The sequence below is a fragment of the Podarcis filfolensis genome (assembly GCF_964270895.1).
Source record: "Podarcis filfolensis genome assembly, chromosome: 1".
NCBI lineage: Eukaryota > Metazoa > Chordata > Lepidosauria > Squamata > Lacertidae > Podarcis > Podarcis filfolensis.
In genome coordinates, this window is record NC_139604.1 from 90994315 (window position 1) to 91016161 (window position 21847).

General features: G+C 43.7%; 1 protein-coding gene and 1 long non-coding RNA gene across 3 annotated transcripts in view; one reads left to right on the top strand and one right to left on the bottom strand.

Annotated features, from left to right (window-relative positions):
* Nucleotides 1–21847, bottom strand: part of DPF3 (double PHD fingers 3) — a 183700-nt gene that overhangs the window by 60438 nt on the left and 101415 nt on the right. For both annotated transcript variants that reach the window (XR_014546480.1, XM_083607328.1), the window contains exons 4-5: nucleotides 3877–4004; nucleotides 1875–1970 (exon numbers count right to left, since the gene is read on the bottom strand). Coding sequence is in view for 1 of the 2 variants with exons in the window: in XM_083607328.1 (XP_083463454.1) it covers nucleotides 1875–1970; nucleotides 3877–4004 (224 nt within the window). In the remaining variant the exon portion in view is untranslated. The remainder of the gene's footprint in view (nucleotides 1–1874; nucleotides 1971–3876; nucleotides 4005–21847) is intronic.
* Nucleotides 14462–17381, top strand: LOC310759948. The gene is made up of 2 exons (XR_014546666.1): nucleotides 14462–16166; nucleotides 16263–17381. It is a non-coding gene; the product is annotated as an uncharacterized lncRNA (long non-coding RNA).

Genomic DNA, 21847 nt, shown 5'->3' on the forward strand with positions numbered 1-21847 from the left:
TCCCTCCAGACATACCGTATTTTTCGCCCTATAGGACGCACCGTCCCATAAGGCGCACCTAGTTTTGGGGGGGAAATAAAGGGAAAAAAATTATTTCCCCCCCAGGCGCGGGGCTGGGGCGGGGGAGGCTCGAGCTTCCCCCGACCCCAGCCCCCAAACAGGCAGCTCTCTGCAAGCCGTGGGAGCCCAGCGCTGGCTCCCGCTGCTTGCGGAGAGGTCCGCGAAGCCTGGGCGCGCTGATCTCAGCGCGCGCAGGCTTTGGCATGCTGGCAACTCTCCGCAAGCAGCGGGAGCACTCCCGCTGCTTGCGGAGAGGTCCGCGAAGCCTGGAGAGCGAAAGGGGTCGGTGCGCACCGACCCCTCTCGCTCTGCAGGCTTCAGCGAAAGCCTGCATTCGCCCCATAGGACGCACACACATTTCCCCTTCATTTTTGGAGGGGAAAAAGTGCGCCCTATAGGGCGAAAAATACGGTACCTTTTATTGCACTTTCTTGGTGATTTGGGCTCATGATGCTATCAGGGCTGTCACACACAGTCCAGCTTTCAATATTCCTTGCACCCGCAAGGGTTTGAGGGCAGTTCCACTGCTTCATTTCCAGTCAGTGCGTGCCCCATAACGTTCTATAGCACAAATGTTCTAACTTATTTTTGCACCATTACAGCCGCTCCAGGTAGCAATAATGGGGAAGCATCGCAGAACAAATCCGCCACTACTGTACTATGATTGTGTCAAGAACACAAATTGCAGAATACTTCTGCAACAAAACACCAGTTTGGAGAGGCCCTTTGACCCTTTTAATTGCACTCCGTCCAACTGTATTTTAACTGCAAATTTGGCAGACTTGCCTGCAAAGATGCACGCCTGCTGCCATCAAATGTAGTGTGTGCCTCATTCTGTGCAATAGGTCAGCTCCAAGGGCAGCCAGATGTAGTCATAGCATAAAGTGAAGGGAGGCAAGGCAGGCAGGCAAGGGTCAAAGAGGAAATTTCAAGAGTAGAAGGAGCCGCGTGCAAGAATGAGATTTTACGGGAAGATGAAAATATAGCTTGTGGACTTTTCCTACCGTTACCACAAGCACAATGTCTTTCCCTCCTGCTTTCTGCTTGTGGCACATTACAATTTAACAGATTGTAAGGTGGCCTGGGTGTCTCCCCCCGCCCACCCCGCAACCCGTAAAAGCCACTTATTGATGGAGGAGAATAGAGGAGTTTGTGAACATTTGGCTAATGTAAAGATCTCCCTGCTGTGAGTCTGCTACCGGAGGTTTGCAGGGGCTGGTGCTTGCTCATGTCCTGAGAGCCTCCAGCAGTTCACTGCAGAGAGCAGAGAGGGCCAGAACAGCCAGACAGCATGAAGAGTGGGAGGTGAGCTGCCTGCCTTCATGCTGTGTGGGTTTCTTGCCAGGGGATCTGATTACTGAGAGCCTCCAGCTGCAAGACCCATGCAGAGAGCACTGATCAATAGCCAGCTCTTCCCTGCACTGAGACCGCCAAGGGAAAAGATATAACTGCAGCCCATCTGAAAAGGCAGCTAAAACAAGCACCAAATAATAAAAGTTGTGCCATCTATGCACACAAATATCTCCATGTGTGCATTCATTCCCTCTCCCTCCCAGGTTTGTTTCTCTTACAGTTTTATTAAAAATCACAATCAGAGAGTGAAAAGACAAAAGATTCAAAGGAATCCTTGTTCATCACATCACTTTATAATGTATACATACCAATACATATGCTATACATACCATACAAAACGTATCACATAACACCGGTATCATTAAGCTCTTTGTCTATCTATGCAATCAATATAAATAGAAACAACAGAATAGTGTTCTCCCTCCTCCCTCCCCCCCCCCAATGTGGCTGAGGCAACCTACCCGTCCTCTGGGTCTGTTCTTTCGTTTCGGAATATCTTCCTCCATCTCTTCCTCCTCATTCACTTCATCTGCATTTTCATCATTTTCCAAAACCCTCTGTAGTTAGAACAATAAACAGTAATTAAAAACAATTCCCAGAACAACAGAGGCTTCATAACAGAAAGGCAAAGGAAATCAGACATTGTGGATGCAGACTCTGGCTTTGTTTGAATACAAAGCAACTTTGGATCTGGCCATTTCAAGTTATGGATTGAAAGTTCCAAACCTGCTCTCAATGAGGACATGTAGTTTGGCTGTACGAAGCGTCAACAACTGATCATTTTTAAGACTACAAGGTGGGGTTTGGGGGTCTTCCAAAAACCTTATTGGAACCCTTCTGTTGCTCACTTTGTTCACATCTGTTCAAAGCATCTTCACAGCCCTGACTAGCTGGTGCTTTGTTGCCATTTTGGGTTTTTTTCAAACTGGTTTTCTTGGCTTTTTTCTTCCAGGGAACAGTGGCATCATTATGTAGCCTAGAAAGGTGACCAATCTGGGGGAGTGGGGGGGACACCTGGCAACGAAACAGCAGCCAGTCAGGGCTGTGAAGAGGCTCAAAGGGCACAGTGGAAGCTTCCATGGATAAACATATATCTTCCACCCCTACTTTGCAATACACCCATTACACAGGAATGCATCTTTTGGGTGTTTGCTGTAGTAATCCACCTCAAAATTATAGAGGAGTTTCAATTCCCATCATGCTTTTATTCAATAATTGTATCAAATCCTGAATTTACTACAGATATCAAATACACACACACACACTCACACTAGTGTTGCAGTCACAATGCTCGCCCTTCATGTAGTGTTGTGATAGGAATTTTATGGTCTTAGATATATGGCAATGTTCATAACCGCACATACATAGATCAACACAGGAAGGCCAACCTGGAACCATTTTGATTCCTAAACTGACCAAATGTTTTCTCTGCAAGGTCAAACTGGAAAAGTCTCCCCATTGTCTCTTTCTTCACAAATCCTGTCTTAATCTGTGTTTGAATAAGGGTGTGGGCCTTATCATTACAAAAGAATGGCCAGGCTCCCAAGGAAATCCAATCAAGTAACCTGCCAGACAGGAAATAAACAAGGACAAGAGAAAAACAACATTTAAATTTCTGTGATGTAGATGGGATGTATCTGAGGGGTGGTCTTAGGTTACACCCCTTCCGTGATGTATGCATAATGTTTCTGGGGGTAGTCTTGATCTAGAGGATGGAAATTTCAAAAGTCTTTATAAGCCCTTGCACAGCATTTTTGGAGGTCCTCTTCCTCTCCTGCGTGTGAGGGGAGCACCCTGTTGCAACAGATTAATAAAGATCAAGCTTACTAGCTGCTTTGCTTCTCAATATTCTCTGGGTGGCCTCTGTTATTTTCTCCTACCAATAGGGAACCTATGTAAGGACTCTATATGGGCTCTTGGATACCCCATAAGGGAAAAGGGCATATTTTTTATTTACAACAGTGTTGAGATGCAAATGTATCTTCCCACAAGGTGCCCCTGCAGTATTTGGTGCAGTGTTAATTTGCACTTTCTGCAGTGCATTTGTCTTATGTGAAGTAAATCCACTCCTTCCCACATTCCTGTATTGTGTATTCATTTTCCTTAATCTTGAAGGAAGGGGGAATGAATTGGGCTACCCACTGGGTTGTGTGGGCAGCATTTGCCCAACTGTTATTATGTTATGGTCCTTTGCAATAGTTGGTTATGGCACACCTACACAGCAACAGAGCAACACAATCACACACACACACACACACTCTTTCTCCTCCTCACTGGAGATTATGGTTATATACAGCAGCTGGTATTTGCATTTGTGTGTGCTCTCCTGTAGATCGTGGGATAAAGGTCACAAGAGATTAATAGGCTGGAGGTTGAGACTGAGCCACAAAATCTTATAAGCAGCAATTTCAGTATTACATAGACTGGAAATGTGACCAAGCCAATAGAAGAGCACTTAATCACCTGGATTTCTTGTAGAGTGTCCTCCTCTTTAGTATCTACCTTCTTTTCAAGCCCTTCTCCACGCAGCAGTGCTTCCAGTGTGGTCCCCTCTGATGTGAAGCCATCCTTCTTCAGAGGCAGGTCAACTTCTGACAAACCAAATACAACAACAGAGGCTATGGTTATTTCCTGCAGCGCCAGGGATGCACAAGCACAAATAAATCACAGAATGTGTGAAATTGAAAACCACTCAAGGAAGCTCTCTTGAGAAGTCCTGCCCAGCTCATCTTCTCTACTGCTGTTAAGACTTCTCTCATGTCATCAACTTACTTTGTGTTTCCCTATATGTGTTCCTAACAGTAAATAAGCAACCAGAAGATGCACATCATGTATAGATGAATAGCCATGTGGGTTTTCAAGCTGACTGAGAATGGGCAACAGTCAAACATGGATTTATGTGATCGTTGTCTGAACACCCTGAAATAAAACACACGAGTCAATTTTTCCAATGGATTTGAATCCATTAAACTAGACTTGAATCACAATTCAAAAGTGGGGGTGTTGAGGGTTTTTTTAGACCTCTTCCTAGCTGACTTGTTTGCAGGAAGCTTTGTTATATTAAAACAATATAACATCCCTCTCAACATGCAGTCCATGGAGTCAGTCAGAATTCAACTACCATATCATGTGAAAAGCAATTGTTACCCATGCAAAGTCTAAACAAGGGGAGAGCAACAGGTAGATTTGAAGCTACTGGTAGATCTCTGGGTGAGTTACAGTAGGTCAACAATAATTTCTGATCTCCAATTTTTTAACAAAAGCAAAAAAGACTAATACAAGCAAAGTATGTTCATGGATGAACCAATCCTAAGGCAGCCACTGAAAGAGGAAAGCTGGCTGCTGTTTTGGTGACCACAAAATGGCAGGCTTATTTTTTTTATAATCCAAGTATGTTTTCCACTAGAATGTTGGCATGGTTACAGAGGAGCAAACTCCTAGGGGCCAAGCTCCCTTCGCCCCCTCACCAATAAAACATTTGAAGGGGCCAGGGCCCCCCAAAGTTGATGGTCATTGCCATTCAAATGGTGTTCGTGCATCACGTCATGCAATTGGTTATATAATAATAATAATAATTTATTATTTGTACCCCGCCCATCTGGCTGGGTTTCCCCAGCCACTCTGGGCGGCTTCCATAGAAACCAAAAATACACTAAAATATCACGCATTAAAAAGTCCCCCCACCCAATATTTTATTCAAGTTGGCACCCCTGCATGTTTATGATTAAGAAAATGCTTTTGGATAAATTTGGTATCCATTAAACCATGGGTCAGCAACCTTTTTCAGCTGTGGGCCGGTCCACCGTCCCTCAGACCTTGTGGTGGGCCAGACTATATTTTGAAAAAAAATAAATGAACAAATTCCTATGCCCCACAAATAACCCAGAGGTGCAGTTTAAATAAAAGCACACATTCTACTCATGTCAAAACACCAGGCAGCCCCCACAAATAACCCAGAGTTGCATTTTAAATAGAAGGACACATTCTGCTTATGTAAAAACACGCTGATTCCTGGACCGGCTGCAGGCTGGATTGAGAAGACAATTGGGCCTTAGGTTGCCTACCCCTGCATTAAACTAACCTCCAGCTTCCCTGAGAGCAGGCTAGACATGATCACATTCCAAGAAGCATGCTGTTTCACACCTATTGTCCCTTCCAACTCCTGGGTGCTTCCTCCCAAAGTGACAGCCAACTTAAGTGCTCATAAAGTGGTGATAATTAAGCACTGTCCCTCCTTGATAGGTGTCAGTCTCATTTCCTAATCACATCTGCTTTCAGCAATTAGCATACTCAGTCAGAAGGCCAGCTTCAAAGCCCACTTGTCCCTTGACTAAATCCAAATTTGCAAGTGGCTATTCACATCTCCCTCCCAGGCCAGATTGGCCAACAGACCCAAAGGAAAAAAATCCACCCACACAAGTGGCCTGTTTTAAAAAAGAGAGTCAGACTTCACCATCCTCAAAAAGGAACACACAACACACACACATATTTCATTTAAAAAATGGGAATATATGGCTTTCTTTGCAATCTACTATGTTCAACTCTGCAGATTAGTATCAATCCAGAGCGTGAGTTGAGTCGTTAGAACACACTTTTATCATTTTGGGTTTGTTCCATCAATGCATATGTCTCCTTCCTTGGATTAAACGCTCTAAAGCAGTGTTAAACTGCACCTCTGCAATCTGATTGCTCTGGATAGGAGTGGGTGCCAGAGAGACTGGCAAGATGCAGTGCCAGTTGGGACACAGATTTTCCTGAGTCATCTTCCTCAGAAGGGTGCCCTCAGAAGGGTGGGGAAAGAAACAGTCCATAGAGGGGCTAGTAGGAGTGACTTCCTGGTAAGACTCAGCCTGGAGAAGTACGGTAGTTTTTAGTCAGCATTAAGGGGATGGCCAAACTGCCTCAGGTGACAATAGGTAAAGGTAAAGGGGCCCCTGACCATTAGGTCCAGTCGTGACTGACTCTGGGGCTGCGGCGCTCATCTCGTTCTATAGGCTGAGGGAGCCGGCGTTTGTCCGCAGACAGCTTCCAGGTCATGTGGCCAGCATGACTAAGCCGCTTCTGGTGAACCAGAGCAGTGCACGGAAACGCCGTTTACCTTCCCGCCGGAGCGGTACCTATTTATCTACTTGCACTTTGACGTGCTTTTGAACTGCTAGGTTGGCAGGAGCAGGGACCGAGCAACGGGAGCTCACCCCGTCGCGGGGATTCGAACCGCCGACCTTCTGATCGGCAAGTCCTAGGCTCTGTGGTTTAACCCACAGCGCCACCCACGTCCCAGGTGACAATAGGCTACAGTAAATCATACACTCTAGGTTTTACCTATTAAAATAAAACTATCAGCATTTTAATTTGCTATACAGTATACAATGTATCACAACACAATGCCAAATCAGCTGCCACCCAAACTACTGTCTCTCTCTGCACAAAAGCAGCTCCACTTCCAAGTTCTAATTGGGAACGAGATACTTATTGGGTGAGCTCTAGCGATGCTCTGTCACTCCAGGGACAGCTGCTGTGCAAAAGCAAACCACAGCAATTCCGCTTCCTCAGAAATGCTTACACAAAGCTTATACAAACACTGTGTCACATTGATTCTCTGGACTAGCTGATTCTCATAAACAAATACCACATAATTGTACATCATGATTGATTCTAGTAGATAGTATCTGAGATGGTAAATCCCAGATCCAGGGCTGTAACCCCAATAATCTTCAAATAATAAGTGTGTGTGTGTGTGTGTGTGTGTGTGTGTGTGTGTTTATGTATCCACATGGCACCTAGCGACTGCTGGGTGAATGTAGCCACTGAGCTCATTAACAGGATGTGGCAGGATGTGCCTTAAAGGGCAACTCAGTGGCTCAGTGAGCAATTAAATCTCATGTCAGTTTCAAATGAGAATCTATCAGTGTCACAAGAGTGTAAAGTCTCCATTCCTGTTTCCCACCCTTAGCATTTTTATTTAAGGTGGAGCACTGGGAACAATGGAAGTCAGAAAGAATATCACGAAATATGCCACAGGAAGGAGAGGGGGGAAAACAGATTAAGCCCACTCTTCTTCTGGGAAATATGCAGAGAGAGAAGCTGTCTGTTAGCTGTCGAGTTTGCAAAAGATACCATCTTTTGGGATGGTGCTCTCTGCCAGCAGATGGAGCGCCCCGGGGGAAATGGTGGTGAAAAACCCAGACAAGCTGCATCCATCCATCCATCATATTGCTCATTTCCACATCTCTATAGCATTAAAGTGCAAGTGGGAGGGGGGTAGATTTTTAAAGATTGGGTGGGGGAGAAAATATACAAACATACTTAGTCAAATAGCTGGGTTATTAGCTGGGAAAATGATAAAGTCCGGTCAATGTGGTACCTGGAAATTGCTTGTTTTGTATTTAAAAATGGTGAGCCACATCCACAAAGTCATTTTTATTGGCCTAACAAAGGGAAAGCTTCTCATAGTACTCTAGAATTTCACTCTGGAAGATGTCTTGTGATGCCCTTTCTGCACATACCTCTCCCAATATTCAACAACTCTGACTTTTACCATCCTCACCACTCTAGACCTCCACATCATTCTCCCAAACCCAGTCCTGTCCACTCCTTCTTTCCCTCACTCTTCTCTTTCAGTTTTGAAACTTCCTTGCAGCTTGCATTGTTTGTATAAACGATGATGATTAAAATGTTGTTCATAATATGACACAGCCTTAGCCCAGAGAGCCCCTAATGCTGAAGTGAGGTGTGACTTCATCATGTGAACAAGAGTTTGAAACCATCCAATTAATTTAAGGGGATGTCAGGCTTTTAAGGTGCCAGAGCCCTTGAGATAAAAGCTACATTTGACATACACATGTCAAACGTTCTCATAACCATGTATCTCGGCTCATTTTTGTATGAACGCTGTATTGTGCCTTGACTATGGAAGAAAGGATTGCCAGGATCTTATGTGAAAATAAGATCCTGCGATTCTGCCCTAGAACAACAGCTACTTCAAATTGCAGCCCCAAGCAGAGAAATCTTAAATTGCACTAGCAGACAAGATTCTCTGATGTGGGAATGTGAGCAGATGGCTGACAGTGTGCATATGTTGTCTTCGCAGGAAAGCTGCCTAACCATTACCTTCCCCGCACCTAAGTGTACATGACTAAATTGCCTTAAAGGCAGGACTATGAATACTTTGCAATTAAAAGGGAAAGGTCTGCTCCAAGGTAACCCAACCGAATAACCAGAGAACAACTGAATTCTGCATAATATCATGTATATACTGGTAAAGCTCCATGCTTGAAAGACCTTACTCACTCCTGGTCATCTTGAGAACAGGTGCATGGGAGAAAGTCAGATTTGAACATGAAATATATAATTGGTGATTAGCACACTAACTTCCATTGCAATACCTTAAAGCTATTGCACTGAGAACAAGCCTTGCTTGATCAGACCAAATGCCTATGCCACCCAGCATTCTGTTCTCACAGTGGCCAACCAGATGCCTATGGGAAGCCCAAAAGCAGGGCATGAATGCTGTAGCACTCTCTCATTCATGACCACTGCCCGCCCCCCAGCAACTGGTATACAGAGGCCTACTCTGCCTTCAATACTGGAGGTAGTACATAGCCATCACGATTCCTAAATGTTGTTAGAAATCATGAATCTATTTATTGGTTTATCGAAGTGTTTATATTGAATTAGATGACCCTCAGGGTCCCTTCCAACTCTACAATTCTATGGCTCTATGGCACACTAAGGGAGAGCACACACTGGTGTTTTTCACATTCCTTGATCTTCCTCTGTGTAGGTGGAGCCCATGCATCTCATGATGGAGGTGACTTTTGGTCAACATCCTAGAAGCACAAGTCCTTTGGGTCCCTTCTTTCTCCCTTCCCATTGTATGTGGTGTGCAGTCACTGACAGACACCCTCCCTTAGTTGTAGAAAACTCTCTTGTAAACCTTAAATCCAAGCATCTCCCCAAAATATTGTAAGAACTTACTGTTTGAGTAACCACTTTTACCAACCAGACATATGACAATTAAAACAAGTTTCAGTTGATTTTAATAATGCTTGAGTCTTCCTGTTTGTTTGTTTAAATAAAACGAGTGTTTTCTTTTTAATTTAAATGCACTGTTGCCAACCATGCACCCCTAGGACAAGAGCATAAACCATCTACGAGTGAGATAATTTCCGCCCCCCTTTTGCTGTACTGTACTGAAACAAACTTCTGAAGGATGTTCCTTAAAGAGTAGCGGAGCTTTTTAAAAGCCAGAGACTTGAAAAATTAATGTGGGGAGTATGATTTGGAGAGTAGTGCTCCTTTAGGTCAAATGCACAGCTATTTGAAATTCAAAGACACCCTGCTTCCCCACTGCTATTTATCATACCAGTGCACTGTGGAAGAGTAAAATCCCAGAGTGTACCAATTCTTGGCTTTATTTCATCTTGTGAGACAAGTTGGCCTTGCTGGAGGGGAAGCAAACCAGCCCAAAGAGTGTCCAATTGCCTTAATGCTCTCTGGAATATTAAACTGCCGGAATACCATAACAACCCCTTAGAAGTTTGATTAGGATGTTACTACTGAACACTGAAACACCGTAAGAGCCCTGCCTGGTTGTTGAAGAAAGTCCAGCATCCGTCACTAACCAGATACCTATGGGGAAGTTGAAAAGCAGGACATGAGAGCATTAGCACTCTCCCACTCTAGCTATCTCACAACTGGAATTTAGAGCCATGCCACCTCTGATTATAGAATCGTAGAATTGTAGCCTTGGAAGGGATCCCAAGGGTCATCTAGTCCAACCCCTTGCAATGCAGAAATCTCAGCTAAAGCATCCATGACAGATGGCCATCCAATCTCTGCTTAAAAACCTGCCATGAAGGTGAGTGCACAACCTCCTGAGGGGCCACTATTGAAGAGCTCTTACTGTCAGAGTTTTCTTACTGGTGTTAGTCAGAATCTCCTTCCTTGGGACTTGAAGCCATTAGTTTGAGTCCTACCCTCCAGAGTAGGAGAAAACAAGCTTGTTCCCTCTTCCATATGACAACCCTTAAGATATTTGAAAATGGCTATCGTAGATCCTCACAGTTTCCTCTTTTTTAGGCTAAACATACCCAGCTCCTAGAGAGCACAACTGGACAGAGAAGTAGGATGACCTATTAAGCATCAACAGAAAATAAGCAAGTTGTAATAATGAAAAAGAGAACAAATGTCTCATCAGAGGGAGGGGAGGGAACTGGGTCCAAGTGACTGTGTGGCTGCTCAGTCTGGTGCTGATGGGCAGCATCAAGACCCCTGGCTCTCCCTTCTTCTCATTCTTAAACAACCACTTCTGATAGGGGGACCTCTTCAAATAGATCAGTGGTGAGCCATTTTCCTAAAGGCCACCTGCAGCAGTGGGTGGATGGGTGATCAGGGGCCACATGCCAGTGGTGTGGACATCGCCTGGTGCACACAGAGACACACAGGGGGGAAAGAGCACTTTGAAAGCAGAAGCTGTGCTGCCGACAGCAAGTGCAACCCTCTCTTTCAAAGTCTCTGCCTGCTGATGCACAAAAGGGCAGACCCCTCTTGCCACTGAAGCAGGGAGGGGGAAAGAACTTTGAAGGCACCAGTGACAGCCTGCACGACCCTGGCTTTCAAAGCCTCTGCCTGCTGAGGCAGAAAAGGGCAGATGCCCCCCCCCCCCGGCCCAGCAGGGAGAGGAAAGCACATTTGAAGCAGGGGTCATGTTTGTGACAGCCAGCACAATCCTGATTTCCAAGTCTGTCCTTACCAGGAAGAGATCTCAGTCGTCCCTAAATTCAGAAGCAGGGAAGAAGAAGAAGAAGAATAGGAGGAGGAGGAGGAGGAGGAGGAGGAGGAGGAGGAGGAGGAGGAGTTTGGAGTCTCAGAGCAGCTAACAATCTCTTTTCCCTTCCTCCCCCACAACAAACACTCTGTGAGGTGAGTGTGGCTGAGAGACTTCAGAGAAGTGCGACTAGCCCAAGGTGCATGTGGAGGAGCGGGGAATCGAACCCAGTTCACCAGATTACAAATCCCCTGCTCTTAACCACTACACCACACTGGCTCGGGGAGTGCTTGGGCACTTGCAGAGGGCCACATCAAAGGTATGCAAGGGAAAAGGTATTGGTATGTAGGGTAGAAATCAGCTAACCAGCTCTGCCAGCAGAGGGCAAGGACTGTGATTGTGCAAGGGGGCTTCCCTCATTTCCTCCCAAAAGCTGGCTTGTAGGGGGTTAGGAGAACCACCAGAAAGGCACGCAAGGGGAGGAGAGAGGGGATGGTTCCATCTGACAAGCTGAAATGCTTGCACCAACAGCATTATGGAAGAACATGACACTGACTTCCACCCTATGAGTGGTAGATGTCCAAAAATGTGGAATAGAGTATTTTTCTCTGACAGCTCTCTATATAGAGTACCTTTTTTTTTTTTTTGAAAGCATGACACATAGCTACCCTGTGCAGAAAAGGTGGCAATCTCTTGGACCACTGTACACATTACGTTGTTAGGTGTACACCTAAGCTATTTTGTATATATCACCCCAAAAATGTCAGGTGTAATGGTGGCAGACACATTTGCAAAATATCCCCATCATTCAGGGACCCAGAATCAGCCACAACATATGCTCAGTGACAAGTGTTGGTTACCTCAGTATAATGTGTGAAACAACCTTTAGATATAAAGGAGGTCTAGAGGGGAAGATTATATACCAATTACATCTGAGAGCAGCCAGTATAATCACAATTTCTCAGATACTCTTCCAATCATTTATCAGGTCCCAAACCACCATTTAGAAATCACTGGCTTTGTCAGGTCTTTTAATCACAGATTCCTGCATTTGACTTCATCCCCTTATACTCTCTGAGGTTTAAAACGGGAGGAACATGATAACTTTCTTCACTTTGGTTTCTAGTCAATTAAATGGGAACACAAACACACTCTTAAAACACACTGTCAAATATCCATCCAGAATGCTCCACAAAGCTATCTGAAGAACTGCACATGTAAATAGCTTAATAAAGAACGTGTTTTAAAGTATTGTCAGTCCAACTGTGAATGCCCTCTGAAAACAAAATATTTCAGATGATTTCTAAGCAGTTGGGAGGTTTGTGTGTGATATTCTAGCCTGTCATAGGAATATGCAGAAACAGGAAGATAAAGCTCTTTCAGCAGAGCACCTGATAAGCAACAAGAACAAACTTATAAAAGTTCTCTCCTGTAGGTTCTATTATTCATATTACCAATGCTTTTTTTCTTTAAAAATGTTTAGGAGTACTCTCATTTTCCTACTCATATTGAAATACTGCCCCTCAATGAGGCCAAACTTATTCACAAAATATTTAAGGGTATGCATACCCCCAGAAAAAAAGCACTACATATTACTATAAAAATATTGTCCCAGAAATCTCCACAATCGATCAAGTACTGTAAGTATCCTAGGTATAAAGAGGGGGCAATTCATAGAAACATTTTTAGACAGAAAAGTCACTCACTTTACCATTTTGGATACCGCTTGAGGGGCAAAGTCAGTATATTTCCACACAATATCCAAAATGATTAATGGTCTTAAGGATCATTCTTCTGCATGTGGAAATCTTGCAAATGCTCCCGGGGAAAAAGGAAGAGCTACTTATGGGGGGAGGACAGAGGACTGCTGAACAAAACCATATTCCTGATTCAGTATTGATGGGATGAGCTCCTTCATCGCAATAACCATATTAATTGGCCTAGCATAATACGACATATGGCTAGCCTGTCAGTACTTACTCATGCCCTGAGCTCTGGACTAACAAAGTCAAAATGGATGAGAGAGAAATGAGGCTGTAGGGATGGACACCAGCATGTTGCTTCCACCCTGTCTCACCCTAAGATTTGACAATCAACCAAAGGACAGGAAACTGCATGTTTGTGTTGTCCACTGCAGAGATGTAGGGGTGATGGGACGCTTTGCATTCTCCTCGAGAGTTTTGCCTGGCTAGAATGTGTCCACAAATTCTGAGAAGGCCTCTTGCTTGCCTGGGTGTGCATATACAGTGGTACCTCGGGTTAAGTACTTAATTTGTTCCGGAGGTCTGTTCTTAACCTGAAACTGTTCTTAACCTGAGGTACCACTTTAGCTAATGGGGCCTCCCACTACCTCTGCGCCGCCACACGATTTCTGTTCTCATCCTGAAACAAAGTTCTTAATCCGAGGTACTATTTTTGGGTTAGCGGAGTCTGTAACCTGAAGTGTCTGTAACCTGAAGCGTCTGTAACCCGAGGTACCACTGTACTGTACAAAGAAAAAATTTACATTCTGGGTTTTTCCTGCTTTTGCCTCTGCCCCCCCCCCCCCGGCATGTGGTCCTTGAAAGGTTTCCCAGAACAGAGTGCGGCCCCTGGTCTGGAAAGAGTTCCCCGTCCCTGCTATTTGCAGGGATACGGAAAGAGTTTTGCCATGGAGTCATTAGCACCACTAGTCTTCCCAAATGGTGGCAAGAGATGTGTAATTTTATTATACCAATAAGAGGTGTCTGAAAAGGGAAATTCTGCCTGCTCCCGGAGGGTATGCCAGAAGCTTTTATATAAAGTTTAGATAAAAAATACGAGCACTGAAATAAACAAGATTTCTGGCAGCAGAGAATATGCAGATGGGGAAAATGTGCCCTGTGGGCTCAGCAAGAATCAGAACGGTGGGAGAAAAGAGAAATTGTGAACAAGGTAACATTCAAAGTCTCTGGGGTACCATTCCGGGGGGTGGGGAGCTTTAGCCAAAAATGCAGCATATAGAGTTGGAAGCCTTAACATAGCTGAAAGCTTCATAGTGCAAAAAATCAGAAATGGAAACACACAGCAGAGAGTAAAATGGGCCTGTTTGCCCTGAGGATATAGAGAGAACTGGTCAGATTCAGCTGATGAACTGAAGGTTTTGGCCCAGAGAACAAGAGATGGCAATCTGTTTGTGACTGCTGGGCTGGCCACAGAGGACTGGACCAGATGGACTGATCTAGCAAAAGCAGCATGGCAGTTCTTTTGGAGAATACACCCAGAATATGACCGTGCGTATCTGAAAGTGAAACATGGGAGTTATCAGCCTCTGCCATCTATCCAAATGACAGCATAAACTGTGGGAAGTGGAGACAAATCCCCACACTCAATAAATTATTCTCAGTGCCTCCGCCTTCCCTGACCAAAAATAGTAAAGACTGTGAGGGGAGGAGAACTGCATCTGAGGAGAAAAGCAAATGATAATGAAGGGGGTGAGTAGTGGTGCCTCTGTATTTCCCTTCATTTGATTAATGAGGAGCCAAGAAGCTGCGGGTTTGGGAGAAAAGATTGATGGCTGCAGAGAGGCTCCACATTGCGGAGATGAATGACTGGTCATCTGCCCTTGATGTGCAATGAAATGTCTTTTCTAAACAGCCGTGCCAAATGCAGGCATGTCATGTTCCTTTTAGAAAGACAGATAAACACCAGGCAGATGGAGCCACCTGGGGTACCTTGCCCCTCAGAAGGAAGGGGAGTGCAGGCTCCTTTGGGTACTCTGGCAAGGTCAGTGTGTTCGTTCGTTAACATCTGGCCATGAGATTCATTAAACTACGTTCCTTCTCCTTCCCACCCACCCCGCTCCCCCACAACAGTCATCTGTCTGCAGAACATGAGCAAGGCCTAGCCTAGGTGCCTTGCCGGCGAGGGAGGAAAGGACTTTAGGAGCTGAAGAGAACAATGTAATAAGCTCATCAATCTATGGATATCTTTGGCTGGTGAGCTGCTCTTCTACAGCTAGTGTGGAAGACGGAACAGCCCAAACGGCACAGTGGGCTGGGAGACGTCTTATCTCCATTAACGTGTTCTGCATGCATCAAAGCAGTAGGAGACCTATTAAGATTCAGGATTGAAGGACTGCAAAGAGAAGTTAGGTATGCTTTGGTTCAAGCCATCATGCTGACAGTTTAGATGCCTTTCAGGCATCATTTCTAAGAGGAAGTTGATTGATTTGTCCATTCAGATATGAAAAGCTAGAATCACAAAACTATAGAATTAGATAGATAGGGAAACCCCCTCGCCTCTGGTGAGGAATTTGCCTGATCAAAACTTTAATCTCCCCTCAAAAAAATTCTTTTTTTTCTTTTTGCTTGAGCAGAAACATCTACTCCAAAATGTTGTTTTCAGAGAAATTCAGGGAGAACTAGGTTTTAATGTCATAGTGTTTTACATTGTGGTTTTAATTTATCTATTGTATTTTATGGCTTTAACAGAAGCCACCTCAGTATGATTTTGCCCTGCAAGATGGCATGAAAGTCTTTTGAGGGGGGAAGCCCCATAAACTATGTGTATTTTACCATATTATTGGCAGATACAGCAGCTGCAGGCATATACCCTCAAGTTAACATTATCATTGTTTGCTGACAGGCTTGTAATCCATAGCACCACATACAGATCTAACATCACTGCTTTCAGTTCTCCTGCTGTGCTTGCACCTTGCAGAGCAATGAGCATTAGATTACAATGACAGATGTATGTGAAGGATCATCTGTGGGTACAGCATTACTTTAAATTCCCTGCTAGGGCGAACTTCATTCTAGCGAAAGGGATCTTACAGAGAGTGACACTTTGTCTTCTGCTTATGATACTCACAATCCAAACTTCGCCTATTTTTCTTTCTTATAGCATATGCTGTTTGTTAAATGATCATAAATCGATTGGCTCTACACAGGGTGCTGTTTTATTACCTTTTTTCTTGTGGTAGTATTTCTAAAGTCATAGGAGTCTGAAGTATAAGTTTAAGCCAGTGTACTCAAAGTGGAACGGGGATAGGATCATAGCTGTCAACGTTTCTCTTTTCTTAAAGGGAAATTCCCTTATTCTGAACAGGATTCCTCGCAAGAAACAGGAAAAGTTGACAGCTATGGATAGGATATAAAGACAAGCCACTTTTCAGGCACACCTATAACCATCTTCTTAAGAGGCATAATTGAGGCTGGCCTAACCATCTTCCTTTCTCCCAATATTGGGCCCATTTAAGAGCATATTACTGCCCCCCCTTTTCATGCACACTGGCAGTCAGGTAAAGGTAAAGATAAAGGTCTCCTGGATGGTTAGGTCCAGTCAAAGGCGACTATGGGGTTGCGGTGCTCATCTTGCTTTCAGGCCAAGGGAGCTGGCGTTTGTCCATAGACAGCTTTCCAGGTCATGTGGCCAGCTTGACTAAACCGCTTCTGGCACAACGGAACACCATGATGGAAGCCAGAGCGCACGGAAACACTGTTTACCTTCCTGCCACAGCGGTACCTATATATCTACTTGCACTGGTGTGCTTTTGAACTGTTAGGTTGGCAGGAGCTGGGATAGAGCAACGGGAGCTCACCCCGTTGTGGGGATTTGAACCGCTGACCTTCTGACTGGCAAGCCCAAGAGGCTCAGTGGTTTAGACCACAGCGCCACCCGCATCCCTTATCATTCCTTCACATATATACACAGGTGCAACTTTAGTTATTTTTTTCCCTGCCAGATGTTGATGCAATAGCAAACTCACTTTATGAACTCAAAAAATAGTGCATTAGAGATATGATCTCTGAGTGAGGCCTTAACAAACCATAGCATATACATATATCTTGCTTCAGGGTAAATTACATCAGCTCTCCTTCCCATGCATACCCACTTCCATATACCCCATACAAATGCATTTATTACTTGGAAAGTGCAGGTGTTTGCCGGGTCTGAATGTTTTAGCATAAAATACCTGCATTTTATTAGGACATGAAGTACAAAATGTAGGGAAATATTGAAATGAATTGCAAACCAGTAAAAAACATATTTAATATCCATCAAGTGTAAAATGATTATGAGGCTGTAAAATGTTTACCCGGGAGAAGAATAAAGATGACAGATTGAAAACATTCGCTGAAGAAAAGGGGAGAATAATAGATGGGGACAAAGGAAAATTATCTTTTAGCTCTTACTGCTCTCTATGTATCCATAAAACTTGGCTTGTAACATTTCAAAATGGAATTTAATATCATTTATTGCTTATTCATTGAAAGTATACACTGGAGAGGAGGAGGGGGAGAATCACTGTTTAAATATTATCGTATTTCAACCTCCTAAACAGTTTAATCTGCCAAAGAGACCTATAAAACGAAATAAAATTAAAAGATCACATTTTAATGAAATACAATTCCACATTTCTTTTAACACATAGCACATATGAAAATTTGCATTGATTCCTTACACACTTATTACTGCATCAACTTTATAGAGTTCTGGCTTAACTAGACACCACATGGGAGATATAGCCAATAGTGTCTCCCCAGTAATGCTTGGTAAAAATAATAAAAAATATTATTACATCTCCATCTTTAGGGGCAGACTACAGGCTCCCCCCATGGTTTCTAAAAGTCTTAGAAACCAGCAGGGGTGGGGTGGGGTCAATTCAGTTTTGGACCATGCTGGGGGAAGAGGTTTTTCCTTTTCCCCCATGCAGTTTTCCCAGTTAAAAAACCACACAGAGAAGCTTCTATTTGACACTCAGAGCAAATGTATGGCATACTGGAATCATACCTATATGATGATTTTGCACATGGAAAAAAACCAACAGCTTCTGGTACTTGTTACTTGTACACCACATAGAGATGACTGCAGTTAAATGGCATAATAATTGGAAGAAAGAAAAAACAGCTCTAAATTTAAAAAATGATACAGTCAAATCACAAAAACTAGTTTCAGCTCCTGTTCTAGCAGGTGGTTCTAGCAAGGGGTGTGGCTTCCCGATCCCTTTAATTGGCTGATAGGTATTGATTTTGTGTTGCACTTTTTAAATTAAGCCGCTAGGTCATTGTAAATATTCTTTTTAAAAAATAACTGCCACTCAGTCTTGTTCAAAAGGTGGACAAGGAGGGGTGGCGTGCTCTAGCCTTCTCCTGTGCCCAGCATACAAGCCAAGCAGGTTACCAGAGGAAGGAATAATAATAATAATAATAATAATAATAATAATAATAATAATAATAAATTATTATTATAAAATTATAAAATTATTATAAAATATTATTATAAAATTATTATAAAATTATTATAAAATTATTATAAAATTATTATTATTATTATTATTATTATTATTATTATTATTATTATTAATTTGTAGCCTGCCCATCTGGCTGGGTTTCCCCAGCCACTCTGGGCGGCTTCCAACAAAGATTAAAAATACATCAAAATGTCACACATTAAAAACTTCCCTGAACAAGGCTACCTTCAGATGTTTTCTAAATGTCAGGTAGTTGTTTATCTCTTTGACATTTGATGGGAGGGCGTTCCACAGGGCAGGCGCCACTACTGAGAAGGCCCTCTTCCTGGTTCCCTGTAACCTCACATCTCACAGTGAGGGAACCACCAGAAGGCCCTCAGAGCTGGACCTCAGTGTCCGGGAAGAACAATGGGGGTGGAGACACTCCTTCAGGTATACTGGGCCGAGGAAGATCAGACACCTGCCCCCCCCCAGTGTCCCTATTTTCCAGGGACAGTTTCGGATTTACAGAAGCCGTCCAGGTTTCTGATTTGTTCCCAGAATGTCCCGCTTTCCCTTAGGACGTCCCTATTTTCATCAGAAAAAAGTTGGAGGATTTGGAGGATCCCTCCTCTAGACCCAGTATAGAAATGCAGTGGGCTGCTGCAGGAATGATGGGAGTACCCTGGTCCTCCTCTGTCAACTCCCAACAGACCACAAACATATTTTGCAGGCCAATGACATTCATGGGCTTATTACACTGTCGGTACATCCATTTTTAGCAAAGGCATAAAAGAGCTCGCTAGTACTGTCGTACCTTGGATCCCAAACGCCTTGTGAGCCGAACGTTTTGGATCCCAAACGCCGCAACCCTAGAAGCGAGTGTTCTGGTTTGCAAGCGTTCTTTGGAACCCGAACATCCAACACGGCTTCCAATTGGCTGATGGAGCTTACTGCAGCCAATCAGAATCCGTGCCTTGGTTTCTGAATGTTTTGGAAGTCGAACGGACTTACGGAACAGATTCTGTTCGAATTCCGAGGTACTACTGTACTTGCAGTCACAGAGCCACAGAGTAATAGGTGAAACAATGTTCATACTTCATACCCAATCTTGATGTGTCACATCCTTTAGCTATAGTACTCCATGCCTAGAACAATTACATGAATAGCTATACCAATGTAAAACATGGAGGCAGGAACCACGTTGTAGTTTTTCTGAGGATTGGCAGAAGATCTGGGAATGAGAACCTATCCCATCATTCTCTAAACTGCTTAGAAAAAGAGTACCGGTATATTGAACTAGCAGTATGTCTGTATTCCCTTCCTTCCCAAAAGACAGTAAAAAGCTGCACATTTGAAGTGCACGAACACAGCAGCACGTGAAAACCCAGGGCCATGATCCTAGACAGCCATATCCCTGCACACTAGGGAGATAAGCTCACACAACCAGAAAAGTTTTGGAAGTTTTTACTGCTGCCACTCAGGTGACAGAATAGGTAAAACACTTTGCCATATAAAAGCAGCATGCTTATTCAGCCAGGAAGTTGGCAGCAATTAAAAACTTTTTAAAATTTCCAGCTGTGTGCACATTTCTCCCATCACCTGCATAAATGACTGGCTAGCATTGCAGTCACAAATCTGAGCACCTGTACTGGCTGGAGTTACAAAAAGTTACAGTGACAGATCTTTTATGGCTATATGTTTCTATTTTGCACCTGTGCTTTTGGTGTAGCAGTCAGGGATTTAAGTGCACAGTTTTATGTTAATCCCATGAACAAACTCATTTCTGACATACATCAGCTTAAATGAAAGCAGAATCAAACCCCATACACACAAAATAAATCCTGTAATATTACTCCCTCTGCTGGCCCTAAAACAGTAGTTTTCTGTACTGATTCAAGGCATGGAAATATTTTTTTTAAAAAAAATGAATTCTACAAATTGAAGACATGGGAACTACTTATGGTGTTTTGTCATTACTAAAGGCAAACAAGCACTATAAATAAATCTTTTTCTTCTGAAAATACTGGAGAAGCACTGAAGTTTGACTCTGAAGCAACAGTTTGTTTTCCCCCTGTAATCTTGTCCAGATGTTTTTCCCACCATGCAAGTAACATCACATAGAATTATTATTATTATTATCACTTTATTATTTTTAATACCCCATCCATTGGGCTGGGTTTCCCCAGACACTCTGGAGAAAGAAGGGAGCTACACTCCCTAGTCCAGCCATTGTGCCTCCTGTTAACTCTGCCCTGTCTACACATTGGGGGGAAGATCTGATCTATAGGTTGTCTCCATCTGCATCTTCTGCCTGTCTATCTAGTAAAAAGTACAACAGGACCCCCAACACTGCTGGAGGCAGGAGGACTTTGGTAATGATAAGTAGAGCGGCATTTTTTTTTCAGAGAATGTGGCTTATTTCATAGTAAAAAAAAATGCAGTAAATCTTACACAACGTGTTATCTCCAAAAGCAGATTACACGTCAAATATTTATTCACAGATTGAAGTAGCCATGTTACGTTTCTATATAACGTATTAGCTTCATTAAACAGTATATCTGGGGCAGTCATTCTGAAGGCCTAGCAATTTTGCTATTAAATCACAGGAAGCAAAGTCAGCTGAATGCCACTGGTAAAATAGTAAGTTGTCACATGTTACAAGAAGCGCAGAAAGAAGGCAGCAAACATTTCCAGAGCTTAAAAAAATGAGTATTGTCGGTGCTGTGTAAATGGGGAATTTCATATATCAAAAAGGCAAACTGTGTGGTACAGGGAAGGTGTGTAATCTGCAATTACCATGGGGGTGGGGGAAAGCTTTATCTAAATGGACAATATCAGTCAATCTATCAATTAGACTTTTATCCTGGCCACCTCCCATTTTATCCCCACAACACTGTGATGTAGCTTAGACTGAAGGCTAGTAACTGGCCCAAGAACAGCCTGTGAACTTTGAACTTGTGCCTTCCCAATCTAACTGCCATACCACACTGGATCTGTCTCCCGTTAAGCTGTTTGCACCCTCTCTCTCCTAAAGGTAAAGGGACCCCTGACCATTAGGTCCAGTCATGGGCGACTCTGGGGTTGCGGCGCTCATCTCGCTTTATTGGCCGAGGGAGCCGGCGTACAGCTTCCGGGTCATGTGGCCAGCATGACTAAGCCGCTTCTGGCGAACCAGAGCAGCACACGGAAACGCCGTTTACCTTCCCACCAGAGTGGTACCTATTTATCTACTTGCACTTTGACGTGCTTTCGAACTGCTAGGTTAGCAGGAGCAGGGACCGAGCAACGGGAGCTCACCCCATCGCGGGGATTCGAACCGCCGACCTTCTGATTGGCAAGTCCTAGGCTCTGTGGTTTAACCCACAGCTCCACCCGCGTCCCTTCTCTCTCCTAAAGGAGCAGGCATTGACCACTTCTGTTCTACTTCCACATAGCCCTATTTGTTTGTATGCCACCATGCTATCTGTCAA